The sequence below is a fragment of the Tinamus guttatus genome, unplaced genomic scaffold, assembly GCF_059628265.1.
Source record: "Tinamus guttatus ecotype Peru unplaced genomic scaffold, ASM5962826v1 Tinamus_guttatus_pri_ptg000674l, whole genome shotgun sequence".
NCBI classification, from domain to species: Eukaryota; Metazoa; Chordata; class Aves; order Tinamiformes; family Tinamidae; genus Tinamus; species Tinamus guttatus.
In genome coordinates, this window is record NW_028289208.1 from 4,210,420 (window position 1) to 4,225,009 (window position 14,590).

Sequence of the window (14,590 nt, forward strand, 5' to 3'; positions counted from 1 at the left end):
GCCGCCCGCCCACCATGAAGTGCTCGCTGCGCTTCTGCTTCCTCTCCACGGCCTTCCTGCTCGTCTTCGTCATGTCCCTGCTCTTCACCTACTCCCACCACAGCATCGCCTACCTGGAGGCCGCTGGCGGCGGCAGCTTCCACCGCGTCAAGCTGGTGCCGGGCTACGCGGGGCTGCAGCGGCTCAGCAAGGGCGGGCTCTACGCGAGGAGCTGCGCCTGCCGCCGCTGCGCCGAGGATGCCGGAGCCTCTGAGTGGTTTGACCGGCACTACGACGGCGACATCTCCCCGGTGTGGACCAAGGAGAACATGGACCTGCCGCTGGATGTCCAGAGGTGGTGGATGGTGAGTGAGCCCCAGGGGCCGCTCCGGGGGCAGCGCTGTGGGCGCACTGGGGGCTCGGCTGTGTCCCCACCGGTCGCCTCGTCCCCATGCTCCTGCTCTGCTTCAGCCACAGCTTGTAGCACCCAAAACCCCCTAAGTGCCAAGAGCAGCAGCTCCAGCTCGGACCAAAGAACCTCCTGCCCTCCAAGGGCAGCCCAGAGGGACAGGAGCGCAGCTGAGGACGCGGTGCCACCGTGGGGAGCCTTTGGGAGGGAGCTGCAGGGCGAGCGGGGCTGGGGGCACCGTCCCCTCTCCGCTCCCACCCCCTGGCGCCGGGACCGCCACGTCCCGGCAGCCCCGGCTCCCTCCCCGTTTGGAAACCCCTCCTTCCCCTCGGCAGCGCCGTGGCGGCTGCTGTGCAGGCTCCAAATAGCTTTGTTTGTCATGTGAGGGATGCCCGACACATCGCCCTTTTTTTTTTTTTTTCTTTTTTAATACACATGTATTTTTAATTACACTTGCGGCTTCTTTGGGCCCCCGGCTTGCACGGCTGCTTGCTTCCCTCTCTGCTGGCAGCGCCCTGGTGGCCTCCTGCTGGGGGCACCGGGCTGGCACTGCCAGCGCCACCAGCACAGCCTTTCCCTGCTGGAGCCAGCCCCGGCCTCAGCCACAAGGAAGAGCTGGGCACCCGCGCAGAGGAAGGGCGCCGCAAGCCCGCACCGAGCGCAGGGCCAGGGAGCTCACAAACACTCACATCTGGGGCCATGGCTGCACATTTCCATCGGTGGTGGCACCTCCAGGGTGGCTCTTGGCACCTGCTGACATCCCGCTGGTCTCCTTCTGCCCCCGCAGATGCTGCAGCCCCAGTTCAAGTCCCACAACACGCACGAAGTCCTGAGCAAGCTCTTCCAGATCGTGCCTGGCGAGAACCCCTACAGCTCCCATGACGCCCACCGGTGCCGGCGCTGCGCTGTCGTGGGCAACTCGGGCAACCTGCGGGGCTCCGGCTACGGGCGAGAGATCGACGCGCACGACTTCGTCATGAGGTGAGGGCACAAATGGGCCCCGGCACGTCCCCAGACCCGCTCCTCTAATGCGGTCAAATGCTGCCAACCGGGAGCCTGCAGGGACAGCAGGGTTTTCCAGCGCTGCGCCATCCTATGTGTGCCTTAAAACTGGGTCTTTCCCAGTGGGAAAGCAGAAATGGGCCTTGTTTTTGAACTGTGCCTTTATCTTTGTGCTAACTCACCAGCTAATCCCCAGCACTTTCCGTGTGCGGACATAGTCCAGGCAGGAACCAGCCCAGGTTCCTAGCTGCTTGGTGAGGTCCTCTCGTTCCTTGGCTGTTTGGAGGCAGTGGGAAGGGAGGAAGGAGTGAAGGTTTCCTTGGCCTCCGGCAAGGCTGCAGCAGCAGCACGGGGCACCCGTGGGTGCACGGGCCGTGTGTGCCTCCCTCGTGGAAGGTCTCCTTCCCGGCTGGCCCACGGTGCCATGGGTGCCTGGGCTGTAGCCCGCTTGGCGGTGGAGCTGGCTGAGTCTGTCGCGGCAGTGGGACGCGCTGGGGATGCTTTGAGTGGTCCCGCTGAGGACCCCTGAGTCTGCAAAAGCCTCCCAGAGTGTCGCGGTTAGGGCTCCATGCACAGGGGGTCGTCCCCAGGCCCTGCCTCGGTTTCCCTGCGGTCCCGCCGTGGCGGAGCGGTGCCGGGAACCCCCGGCACCTGCACGCACCCCACTGCGCCCTGCACGGCCGCGCTTGCCCGCAGCCCCAGCTCCACGCTGCCGCTCCCCGGGGCTCGGCAGCTCTGTTGCTGTTGCCGTAGGATCCCTCCCACGCTTCCCAAAATAAATGTGTGTGCCGGTTCCGTTTGATGGCATCTTCTGCTCCCTTCCAGGCTTGCCGTGGGGCTGTCAGAGGTTCCCCAGGCAGAAGCGGACTCCCAGCTCGGCACCCCGTGAGCGGGACGTGCTCCGGAGGGAGTGGTGCTGCTCATTGGCTGCCCCTTGCTGCGCGTCCCCGCGCTGTCCCGAGGGCCTCCTGCGAGGCTCTTGTCCCTGCTCTGCACCGAAAGTCCCGAGTTGGCCCCTGGTGCCTGAGACAGCTCCTGCTTCAAGGACGGAGGTGCCAGTCCAGGTTAATGCCAGCTGTGTGTAGCTGGGTCTCTGAGGCCGTCTGCTTGGTCCCGGCTTTGAGGTGACCGTCAGAAAGCACAGGAGCTTGTTCTGGTGCTGAACCCTGTGGCCGTGGCCACAGCCCAACTCCAAAACGCCTGTCTTTCAACCCAGATCTTCTGGAGAGTTAGGGGGGTCCCATGGCTCACCACAGGCAGGCAGCTAGGCAGGCCAGTGACACGAGGGCCGTGTCTCCATCACCTGCAGTGGGGCAGATCTCTGGTATGGCCAAGGCAGCCTTTTCTCCTGGAGATGCACTTGAGTAGATGCAAGAACTGAGCCAAGATCGGCTGTCTCGTGAGATCCTCCCTTTCCCATCACCTCGGCTCTGCTGGGACAAGCCCAGGCAGCAGCTGCTTGTTCAGGAGCCCGTTGGCCTGTTGGGTGCTGGAGCCCCAGTGCGGTGGCAGAAGGACGGGGTGCCCCAGGGTCTTCTGATGAGCGTCATTCAGCCACGAGCGACATGGGGTACAGGCGAGGCACCCCAGGTGGGTCCTGCGGCAGAAGGGAGGGTGCAGGAGCCTGAAAATGGGTCTTTGCTGACACCAAAATCCCCATGGCCCGGCCTCTCGCACCGAGCCACCTGGCTCGCTCCAGTGCTGCCCCACAGTGGCTTTGACAGCGAAAGGTAGCTGGAAACGAGCACTGGAAACAGGCGGAATGAGGGGAAGGAACCCGCTCCTGGGAGCCGGCCACGGCCCCTGGGCTGGCGGGAAGGGCCCTCTGGCTCTTGCTCCGGGCGACCGAACGGTGGAGGAAGCCCTTCTAGCGCCTCCTCTACCTCACGGCCTGGGGCATCTCCGTCCTCTCATCCCGCTCCTCGTCTTCGAGGAACCGCAGCCCCGTGCAGCCCCGCTGGGATGCGGCAGCCTGGCCTGGCCTGGCCTGCGCTCTCCGAAATCCCGCAGAAAGCCTCGTCCCGCTTGGCCCTGGTGTGGGCTGCGGCTCCGTGCGCCGCCCTCCCTCCCCAGGCAAGGAGTCCCCGTCCCCCATGGCTTGTGGGTTTTCCCCACGGAGGCTTCTAGACCCAGATGCTTCTCTCTTGTTTCTCTGAACTGTCTTAAATTCTGCATTTCTCATTGCTGGCCACTTATGCCAGCTCTTAAATTTTCTTTTTCTTTTTTTTTTTCTTTTTAACTTTCGAGTTGCTGGATATCCATTTGTTTTCTATGCAAGTCTCTCACCACGTGCCATACGCTGGTGCCCGGCTCACCAGGCCCATTCCCAAGCGAAACCCACGCGGGTCTTTCCTCAAGTGTGTTAGTGGGGCACAGCTGGACAGCTCCTGCCCTGCGACGTGGGCTGTGGTGCCCCATAGCCGACCTGCCTCCCTCTCGCCTTCCTTGGACCAGCAGGACAGGGTCAGCGACCTTCCCAATGCGTTGCCCTTCATCCCATTCCCATTTCTGCTGTGGGCCCGGCGCAGGCCGCTGCTCCTGCTCTCCCGGAGATGAGACTGGAGCTGTCTCGCGGTGCCTGCGGTTCCCCCCTCAGCAGAGCGCTGGGTCCGAGCTGCCTAGGCCTGCCGACTTTTTAAATATTTATCTCTCGGAGCTACTCTGACAACCTCCTTCCCTGCTAATGGGCTCGAAAGCACTTCAGTGCACCTGGGTGGGAAGCATAAATCATCCTGCTGCTTTCCAAGCACAGAGCGGAGCCTCAACGTGGCTCCGTGCTTCAGGAAGGCCCAATCATGGCCGCTCCATGCCATGGGACTCCTCACGGGTCTGTGTCACAGCTGAGGTTCCTTTTGCTCCTCCAGACTGCACACGTGATGGCAAGGCCAGCGCCTGGTGAGATGACACAAGCCTGGCTCTAAATTGCAGCTGTTAAGGAAAACTAACAAAACAAAACAAGGAACGAGATGTGAAGAACTGATTATAAATCTTTCTATGCAAGTGTGATTTTTGGTCCCCCGTTGCTTGTCTGCACTGAGGAGGGAGGGCAGGAACAGCTGCGTGTGGCTGTTTCCAGGGAAGGGAGGCCCCGTGTGGCAGACTGTCCCCGGGGACCGTGCGCGCACAGAGGCAGCCTGGAGCTTTGTGCCTAGCTCGGGTCGAGCTCTCCCACTGCCCGCGACGCCCCGCGCTCTGCGGGCCGGACGGGGTGCCCCATGCACTGTGGGCAGTGCCGGGAGGTTTTCTTGCACCCCAGAACAGTCCCGTGCCCGGATCCTCCTCCTGGACGTCTGCCACGTACCTGCCCCTCTCTCCAGGATGAACCAGGCCCCCACGGTGGGCTTCGAAGGCGACGTGGGGAGTCGGACAACTCATCACTTCATGTACCCGGAGAGTGCCAAGAACCTGCCTGCCAATGTCAGCTTTGTGCTGGTGCCCTTCAAAACCCTGGACCTGCTCTGGATCGCCAGTGCCCTCTCCACTGGCCAGATCAGATTGTGAGTACCCGGCGCAGCAGCAGCCTGCAGGGCTCTGTGCTGCACATCCTTGCAGCCCCGGGGCCAGGCCATGCGGGCAGCGCTGGTGCCGGTGCAGCTTCTTGCAGCAGCTCAGCACGCTGGCAGCAATGAAAACTCACCCCTGGGGCTGCGGCCAGGGCTTGGCGCATTTTGGTCCTTCCCCCGCTCACCCCTGCGGCCTGCACCGATGCGTTTCCATTCCCTTGGTAGCTTGGGTTGGGGCTGTGGTAGCCTTGTTACCCAAAGGCCGTAACCTGCCTCTCTGCTTTTCCTCAGCACGTACGCACCCGTGAAGCCTTTCCTGCGGGTGGACAAAGAAAAGGTAAGGCCGGCACCGCAGGTCTCGTCTCCTGCCACACGGGAGAGCCCCGGGCCAGCATCCGGCCTGTTGCCTCCTCCCCAGCTGAGCCCACCAGGGACTGCAGCTGCCCTTGCAGTAGCTGTGTCTTCCCGGGTCCCCACAGCCGTCCTGGCTCTCCTTCCCGAGCTGCTGGTGTTGGGCTGGCGCAGCGGCCGGGACCAGGACAGCTGGGGTGGCTGGGGACGGTGCCCCGGGCTATTCCATTAGTCCGTGTCTGAGGCGTGCGCTGCTCTCGAGCCTAGCTTCAGCCTGTCCTCCCAGGTGCAGATCTACAACCCTGCCTTCTTCAAGTACATCCACGACCGCTGGACGGAGCACCATGGGCGCTACCCCTCCACGGGCATGCTGGTGCTCTTCTTCGCGCTCCACGTCTGCGACGAGGTGGGTCGCAGGGATCACGCGAGCCCCGCGGCGCGCACCCTCCTGCACATTGGCCACCCCACTCACTGTGGCGCGCGGACGCCAGGAGGGGCCGCATGCTCTGGCCGGGCTTGGGGCACTGCCAGGCTGGTGCTTGCCGCAGCGGCCTCCGGCACAGGGGTGGGTTTGCTCAGACACAGGCAGCACCCGGCCGCGCCACGGCTCCCTGCAGGGCCCGTCCTCAGCTCGGCTGGCTCATGGAGACCCTCCGCGCGCTTCCCTGGGGCTCTCCCGAGGCTGCAGTGCCCGGGCCCTCGCGCTGGGGCACTCCGGCCAGCCCCAGGCAAGGGGCCCCTGCCGTCACCACCCCACAGCGCTGAGCAGGGAGGAGGCCTTGGTGGGTGCTTGTTTGCAGGGGCTGCTCGCCCAGAATCGCGGCGATGGCAGCCCGCAGCATGCTCTGAAGCGCCGGGGGCAGCCAGGAAGGCGGTGCGGGGGCGCCTGTGCGTTTGGCTCAGCGCCAAATCCTGCCCCGCTGGCCTGACCCCCTCCTTGCCACTGGCAGGTCAATGTCTTTGGCTTCGGCGCCGACAGCCGGGGCAACTGGCACCACTACTGGGAGAACAACCGCTACGCTGGCGAGTTCCGCAAGACCGGCGTGCACGACGCCGACTTCGAGGCTCGCATCATCGACATGCTGGCCAAAGCCAGCAAGATCGAGGTTTACCGGGGCAACTGAGGGGCCTGACAACCGCGAGGGCTCCAGGTGGCCTTTGCCAATCAGGTGTCGGCGGCGCGGGGGGCTCTCCCGTGGCCGCCCGCCCCGGAGAGGCCGCAGGGCCGGTCTTGCCGCAGCAGCGTCCGGCCGCGAGGAGTGGCTGCGTGGGCCCCGCACAGCGACAGAGCGGCCCCGGGGCATTTGGTGCCTCCAGCCAATCAGGTTCTGAGCTAAGAAAAGGAGACTTTTTTTTTTTTTAATTAATATTATTGTTATTACTGAGAAACCTGTTTCAGCTGAGAAGGATTTACAAACACAATCAGTGACTGAGAGGACGGCGGGAGCGTCCAACTTGCATCTCTTTACAGTCAAACCAAATGCTGCTCTTTTTAAAACAAGAAAAAAAAAAACACATGAAACCTGGCAACTTTGGGGGATTACACTCCAAGCAATCGTGTCCCGGGACAAGGTAGAGAGGATGTTCGGACAATCGATTTTCCCCTTGGCGATGGCACGGTGACACTTGTGCCTCACGGACGCCAGCACCAGCTGCCCCGAGGAAGGGGGTCGAGCACCGCCCCCAGCTCCCCGACAGCCGCCATCGTTCTGCCTCGCTGCCGAGTTCCCCTCGCCCTGCGGAGCTGCCGCGGGTGCCCGGAGTAGGCCGCCCGTTGTACAACCAGGTCCCAGCGATGCCGTCTGGCCCCAGCGCTGGAAGAGGAGGAGGACGGAAGCGGGGTCTGGACTCTTGAGGCCTGTTTGCGTTGGGCCGCTGGGGCGAACCCAGGAGTTGGGTGTCCTGCGTGCGCAGGGAGGGTCGGCGCAGGGCAGAGCTGGGCTCCAGGCCCGTGCTGTGCTGCAGACCGGTGTGGCTGGCGCACTGCAGCCAACGGGTCCCCACCTGCTCCCGGGGAGGGAGAGGGACTGGGGGAGAGAGATGCTGCTTTGAGGGCAGCGTCTCCCTCTTGTGCTGGAGCGGGACGGGTGCTCCCTGGCCCAAGGAGGGACCGGTGGCAGGACAGGGACAGAGGGAACCTGGGCAAAAGGCAGCTGAGATTCCCGCAGGAGCAGTGGCGCCATTGCTGCAGCCAAGCTCTGCAGGGCCCGCTCCCAAGCGGTGGCAATCCTGAGGCTGGAAGGAGAGACAGGGAGCGAGAGAGATGGCTCTGGATCAGGCCCTGTGTGCCTGGGGTATGAGTGGGGCCAGCGCGTTGGGGCATCAGCCTTGCGGGCTGCTGCGGGGCCTCGTGCCTGCAGGATGCAGCAGCTGCAGGGTGCAGGATGCGGGATGGAGCAGCTGCGGGATGTGGGGTGCAGGATATGAGTTGCAGCAGCTGCGGGTTGCGGGATGCAGCAGCTGCGGGGTGCAGGATATGGGATGCAGCAGGCCCCCACGGAGACCGGCCTCGCTGCGGGCACAGGCTGCGGGCTGCCCCTCACCAGCACTGCCAGGGGAGGAGGAGGACAGCGTTAGGTTTCCTTTTGCTTTTGGAATGGAGGGAGGAAAAAACTAAAGATTAGAGGTGGCTTTAGTGGGTGAATGAAATGTGCTTTTGTTTTTGTTTTGGTGTACACGGACAGCTCTGCTGAGAAGCTGAAACCCAAAGTCTTTGCTCCACTTTGAATCATGGACGACTTGCAGGAGGAGGCTGGTGCGCGGGGCCGGGTGGGAAGGCGCTGCCGGAGCCGCCTGCTCTGTGGCAGCCATGTCCCAGGCACCTCCCTGCCCTTCCCGGCTCCGGGGACGCTGCCGTCCCACACGGCAGAGCCTGCGGGCGCGGGAGAAGGTGGCAGCTGCTGGCAGCGGGCGCAGGAGGGAGGCGGAGGTGCCATCGAAACACTTTTTGCGGGGGTCAATCACGCAGTTGGGTTTCAGAGGTGCTGGAAGGGTTGACAGAGGCAAGCACGGCACGGGGGATCGCGCCGAAGGAGCCGTTCTCTCCCACAGAGGGACCCTCCGCCCGGGGGCACCCAGTGCCACGGTGGCGGAGCGGAGCCCTGGAAAGGCCCTGCTTGGTCCCCAGCTCCTTGTTGCAACAGTTATTTAAGGAACAGGCACCATAACTTCCTGGGCTTGATTTTTTTTTGCTTTTTGTATCTGGCTTTTTGCTAGCAACCTCTTACCTATTGCGTGGGTTTGGTTTTCGTTTCTTTCTGCCCCCCTTTTTTAAGTTTTCTCTCCACACGCGTGGAACACAAGCACCCGGGCCAGCCGGAGCTGAGCAGCCCCTGCGCTGGGGACCTTGGCCTTTCATGGCTCTGTCCCCAGGGCTTTGCTCCACGAGTTTCGTGGGAGGTTTTCCAGGAAGCGGCTGCGCTGCAGCGCTCTGCCAGGGCTGGCCCTGCATGGTGCCAGCGGGCGGGACAGCTCAACTAGTCCTGGACACCGTCCTCATGCCCCAGGCTTGGCCCCCTGCCCCTCGGGCAGGTTATCCGAGGGTATTCCTGGCCTCCCTTTGCACTGGGATATTTTGTCTTTTTTTTTTCTCCTTTTTCTTTTTTTTTTAAGAGAAGAAAAACAGGAAAAAAACACACAAAAAACAAAAACACGAGCAACAACGAGTGCCTTCACCATCTCCCGTGGGCTCTGCTGGACCCCGCACACTGGGTGCGGGCGTCGCTCGGTGTATCTGGCAGTTGTATCCGCTTCCTTCCTTTCCCCGGTGCTGCCGGGCAGGACGCGAGCTGGAAACGCTGCTGGGGGCGACTGCGACGCTGCGTTGCTGGAGACGGGGCTGGAGCAGACGGAGGCAGCAGCAGGCTGGGAAGGCTGAACCAGCCGCTGCGCGAGCCGAGCAGCACGAGGCCGAGCGAGGGGGGTGCCTGAGGCGCGGACAGGCCACTTCCTTCCCTGTCCCCCTTTTTTGTTGAGAAAGCCCCTGGGCCAAGGACATGCAGCCCCTCACGCCCCACAAGCTGCGGCAGGCGCTCTGCCCCCGCGCCAGCCCCGGGGAGCCACGGGCCGAGGCTGGGGGCACCGGGCAGCAGCCGAGCGCCCCCGGATCGTGCCAAGGGCTGGGGCCGGGCGGCTTCTCCCACGGCCTCTGCCTACGTGGGCACTTCTGCACACAACTGTCTTAAAACAATGTTGTTTTTTTAAGTCAATAAAAACCACGCCATCAGCGCTCTGCACCGTGCTTTCGTCGGGGGTAGCGCGGAGCCCAGCTGCGCTCTTGGCTCTGGCACCGGCACGGCGCTTCCTGGGGAAGGGGGGAGGCATCTGCAGGGCAGGGGCAAAGGTGGCTTGTGGCGAGGGTGTCGCGGTGGCCTGCGTCCCCTCCCGGGCTGCCCCCCGCTGCAGCTGCGCTCCGGTAGCGGGTTGCCTGAGGAAATGGGAGTCTCCGTCCCTGAGGAAATGGGAGTCTCTGTCCCTGGAGATGCTCCGGAGCTGACGGTCACAGCGCCCTGCTCCGGCTGACCCTGCTCCAGCGGGAGGTGGGACTGGAGGGTCTCCAGCCGCCCTTCCAGCCCGGGCACCGTGACTCACCGTGGCTCCCATTGCGGCGTGGACGAAGCCCAGTGCCTGGATCCTGGCACACAGGCCCGGCTCTGAGGAAACGCGCCACCCCTCAAGCTCCCGCAGCCAGAGTAGTTAAAATGCCTCTTTATTAATATACAAACCTAGCAACATCGAAGCCAACCAAACATATTAAATGAAACAAAGCATGATATAAACACAGCAAACATCCTGGCATGACCTCCAGGGACAGCAGCACTTTACCCCTCCGTATGCGCCTGGGAACGATTGTCCATGTCCCCCCCACAACCAACGCAGCTTCGGGCTCTCCCTTTGGCCTCAAACCCAGCAGAACGAGAGCTCCTGCTCCCCACAACGGCTGGCAGCACCCTGCAGCACTGTGCACGTCCATCCCAAAGTGCCAATGGATTAAGGAGCGCCAGAGCCAGCTGCTGGTGATGGCCCGAAAGGGGACAGCGAGGCATTTGTGGCGGATGGGGAATCAGGGCTGCTGAAGTTGTTCCTTGCTCTGTCCCATCTCGGCTGCATCAACTGCACGACATTCACAAACATAAGGCACTAGAAAATAAGTCCTCCCAGGGTCAAACTTCAGCTGTCCTTAGAACTGACGCTGCGGGATATCTCCAAGTCCTCCCAGGCCTGGAGCATCAGTTCTCTGGGGGCTGCTAAAAGCACAAAGGGGCTCAGGGCGAACAAAATTAAGGTGCACCTGACACGCCAAGGAGGCTCCAGCTGAGCAGGGCCGGTACCGCGGGGGCCAGTACCGCTCTGGAGACCAGGCCGAAGGCAGGGACATGCTCTCTGCCGGGAGCAGCGCCCACATCCCGCTCCCAGGGCCCGTCCCGAGCGGCAGCAGAGCCCCAGGATGCTGCCAGCACGGAGTCAAGCAGTCTGCGCCGAAGCCCAGCCGGTGCAATTCCCACCCTTAGGGATGCACGAGGATCAGGGCACAGGGAACGCCGGCGCTGCTGCCGTGGGTACACGGGTACAGCCGGCGCTCGTCCTGCTACAGGGAGGCTGGGCTCGGCCCTGGCGCAGGGAAAACTCCTGGGAGCAGGAGAGATGCCAGCTGCGGCCACGGCAGGGCTGGGCAAGCCGGGACGGAGCAGCAGCTCCCAGGAACTGCTGAACTCGACCCAGCTCCAGTGCCCGCGTGGCAGCAGCAGGGGAATGACCAAGTCACAAACACCTGCCTCAAGCGCCTCTTTCACTGCAGCTGAAGCACTAGGGACAGCGCAGGAAGATTCCCCCTGCTCAAAGGGCCTGAGCTCCCCCAGGCCCCACTCGGCTCTGCAACTTCAGGAAAATGCGGTAAATAAAGCGTCCTGGTAGAGCACAGCGTTTCCTCCAATGCAACGAGACACTCATACTCTAAACCAACCAGGGCTTCCTCCTTCAAATAAAGGCTAAAACCCCCTGCAGCACGAGCAAGGAACTAAATAAAGACATTTCTGCAAAGAAGGGGCCTGTGTTGGCACAGCCAGCTGCACGGGCGCAGAAACGGGACATTTACATATTCTCCCAGTTCAGTTACTGCAGGTCAAGGCCAACTCCAGGCTGCAGAGAGCAATGTGCTAGAAAATGAGCTTCCACTCTCCCCAGAACAGCTCCTCTCAGAAGTACCCACGGACACTCGTACCTGCTCCACACGCTCTGCACCCAGGCCTGCAGGAAGGAATCGAGCGGCGCACGCGGCCAGGGCGCAAACACCAAAGCTTTGAGGCATTTACAAGCTTTCCAAGTTCCTCCTCCCTTGGACACAGAGGCTGCTCTTGCGAGGGCTACGAGTACACAACTACAGCGCTTCGAAGAAGTTTAAAGTGCAAAGAAAATTTCCAAATGCCTTTTAGAGGCAGCTTGAAGCATTCTTGGATGACACTAACCCCTTCCTTCCCACAGATCTGCTCCCTGCCACTATGCTTCTTAATTTATTTTTTTAAAAAAAGAGGAAAACACAAGCAAAGGCTTAAGGAAAATGTAGCTTAAAGCAGAAACATGTCTCAAAGTGGCCTAAAATTAGCCTGACCAGGTACTAGAATAAAATCATTTGGTATGATAAATCCAAATGTGGTGAACTTCCTCGCTCCACTTTGCCAGTGGTGAACACTGTTTTAAAGCAGTAAAGGCTGACACGTTTGCAAACACCTTTCCTTGCACAACTCCCTTGCTTGGCGAGTCCTTCACACAAAGCAGACGCTCCGGTCAGAGTCGGGTGGCAGGCAAAGGCCACCTGCGCGACACGACTTGCCGGAAGGGACAAGGGACACGCGCACCAAGCGGCCGCCTGCACAAACCCACCAGCACGGGCGAACCGGAGTGCTGGAAGACGAGTGCTGCTGCTGCTCCTGCTTCCCAGATACCGCGTCCCGATTGCGTCTGCAGCCCCAGACTGGTCGGAGGGACTGAGGGGAAGCACTGGACAAGGATGCGAGTGTGACCGTCTCTCTCCTTCCAGGCCACCTCTCCTGCTCTCCGTCCCCCTGGGACGCACTCACCTTCACCGAGCTCTTCTGCACAGGAGGGACATTAGGAAGGCGCTGGGGAGGAGCAGGAAAATATCAGCCCAGGAAGAAAGAAGGGTTGAACGACGGAAAACCGGTCTATGCCACAGCAGGGGAAGGGAGCAGAATGAGGGCTGAGCATGCTAGAAAGGTCGTCTTGGCACCACAGATGCCTTGTTTGTTGTGTTGGCTCAGCTGAACCCAGAAACCAATACAATTAAACATGTTTCCAGGTAACTTTTCACCTCACCCAGTCCAGCTTCCCACGGGTGTGCGGGCGCCGGAGGAGATGTTTGCAGGGTAAAGCAGCTCGGGGCAAGGTCTGGGTGGCAACAGCCACAAACCTACACGACGGCGGGGTCCTGACACTGGTATCTCCAGCAGCCAAAAGCTGAAGAGCTTCAACTTGATGCAGAGAGACAGATTTGGAGCAAACCTGGCTCAGATGAGGAAGCACGAGGCAGAATGAAGAGGGGAATCTTGCTCACAAGAGGATTCATAGCAGCCACGGGCAGGGAGTAAGAGGTGACCACAGGGAAAGCAACAAGGGCTAACAGCTTGAACACTCCATTGGGAAGCAGGAATCCGAGCCTGCACAAAGACTTCCAGAGGGAGGGGAAGCATCGCAGAACCTTCCCTCCCTGCCACAGAATAGAAAGAAACTCTCCTTCAAGTCACGACAAATCTGCACACTGGGAGTCAGCATATGGAAAGCATGAAGAAACCAAGTCTGGCAAAGTTCAGATGCCAAAATCACTGTAACACACCATCCTGACCCAGAAAACATCACTCCTAGACAGACAGCTTTAATTTCATCCTCAGATCATTAAATATGAGCAATAGAGTCCCTCTCTAATACAGATTTTACTCAAGTCCTTTAGTACCATTCAAAGAATCCACAAAACACAACAGCTTAGGAAGGGATGTCGCATTACTTGAGTTACAACAGGCCCCCATAAAGTAGGAAAAACAAGGAATATAACCATTTGCAGCCTACTTCAAGAACAAATGGTTGTTAGTGGGCAACATGCTGCTACCTGTTCAGTTTGGTCTTAACTAGCCATAACCCTCCAGAGAACAAACTGAACTCTCTCCATCAGCTGCATTAAGCACTTCAGCTCGATTCAGATATATGCTTCATTTACTCCTAAAGAGCCTCACCAGGGACAACAAATGAGCAATAATGTCCAATCTGAAGGGATGCTCTACCACACATCCTAAGTGTCAAGTATAAAGCTCTTTCTTTGGTCTCTTGCCTCTTTCCCTGGGTGAGGAAGGCACAGCAATGTCCCATGTAAGAAGCTGAGAGAGGAGAGAATCCACAGGTATTTTTGGTAGATCAGAGGCAAGGAAAATGTTTAAAAGTCCTCTTTTGAGTAAATAAAGAGAATCTTTGCTTTTGATTGATCCCACAATGGGAAGAGGAAAAGAAGAGAGGGGTAAATCTGTGCAATTCAACTTGGCTTTCCCTCCGCTCCTTTGACATTTGCCATCAGTGCCTCAACTAGGGCATATTTTGACACTTGGAGAAGGGGTGAATCCCAACTGCACAGTGTGAAGCACCTCAGTGAGCAGGATGGCAAAGCGCTTTGCTGAGAGAAAGCCATTTAAAATCCCGCTTCTATACTCAGGGCCTGGCACATAAACTTATTCCCTCCAGCTGAGGTATTACCGAGACAGAGAAACAAGAGGCGTGACAGACTCGAGAAGCGGGAGGCAATTTCCTTGACTCCTGCAGGAGTTGCTGAGATGCTCGCTCGCTCCCAGCAAAAGCACAGTGTTTTCTGCAATACTACCAGCACCACAGGCCGCTCTCATTTCAAGACAGCCACAGTCAGCTGAAAACACAAGATGCTGTTCCCTCCTGCTGCTCAGGCTCCCCAAACTAAGCCAAGTTTTGTACAAAACTTGCGTTTGCTGCATGAACGTTGCCAGACGGGCTCGACCGAGCCACATAAAAGAAGGGAGTGAAAGGGAGTCCACAAAGAGACTGCACAGCTGAAACAGAAACAGCTTTTGACAGCGCGACTCACATCGAAGACTAACATCTGTCCTTGGTAGACAGTCTCTTTCTGCTAATAAAACCTCCAAAAATCCTTAGGGAAGTTAAACACACACGTTGATCTTCAATGATGTTTATAGAAATCCACTTAGTTTCAGTGGCCCCACACAAAAAAAAACCCCACCAATATGAATGGTAACAACAACAAAAACCTACCAGCACTTCTGTCATTTCAATGATCTGGTGATTAATTCTATGTGAC

At 59.8% G+C, this 14,590-nt stretch overlaps 1 protein-coding gene across 1 annotated transcript; it reads left to right on the forward strand.

Annotated features, from left to right (window-relative positions):
• Positions 1-6,394, forward strand: ST3GAL2 (ST3 beta-galactoside alpha-2,3-sialyltransferase 2). Its single transcript, XM_088536474.1, has 6 exons — positions 1-344; positions 1,176-1,369; positions 4,708-4,887; positions 5,185-5,230; positions 5,531-5,650; positions 6,195-6,394. The coding sequence occupies exons 1-6, from the start codon at positions 15-17 to the stop codon at positions 6,366-6,368; spliced, it is 1,044 nt and encodes a 347-aa protein (XP_088392600.1). The 5' UTR covers positions 1-14; the 3' UTR covers positions 6,369-6,394.
• The last annotated feature ends 8,196 nt before the right edge of the window (positions 6,395-14,590 follow it).

What these genes read in the sequence shown, in the direction of transcription:
- ST3GAL2 (XM_088536474.1), top strand. Translation starts at nt 15, where the DNA reads ATGAAGTGCTCGCTGCGCTTCTGCTTCCTCTCCACGGCCTTCCTGCTC. An exon ending in ATGTCCAGAGGTGGTGGATG is followed by an intron (nt 345 to 1,175) that starts GTGAGTGAGCCC and finishes CTGCCCCCGCAG; the next exon opens with ATGCTGCAGCCCCAGTTCAA. An exon ending in CGCTCCACGTCTGCGACGAG is followed by an intron (nt 5,651 to 6,194) that starts GTGGGTCGCAGG and finishes TGCCACTGGCAG; the next exon opens with GTCAATGTCTTTGGCTTCGG.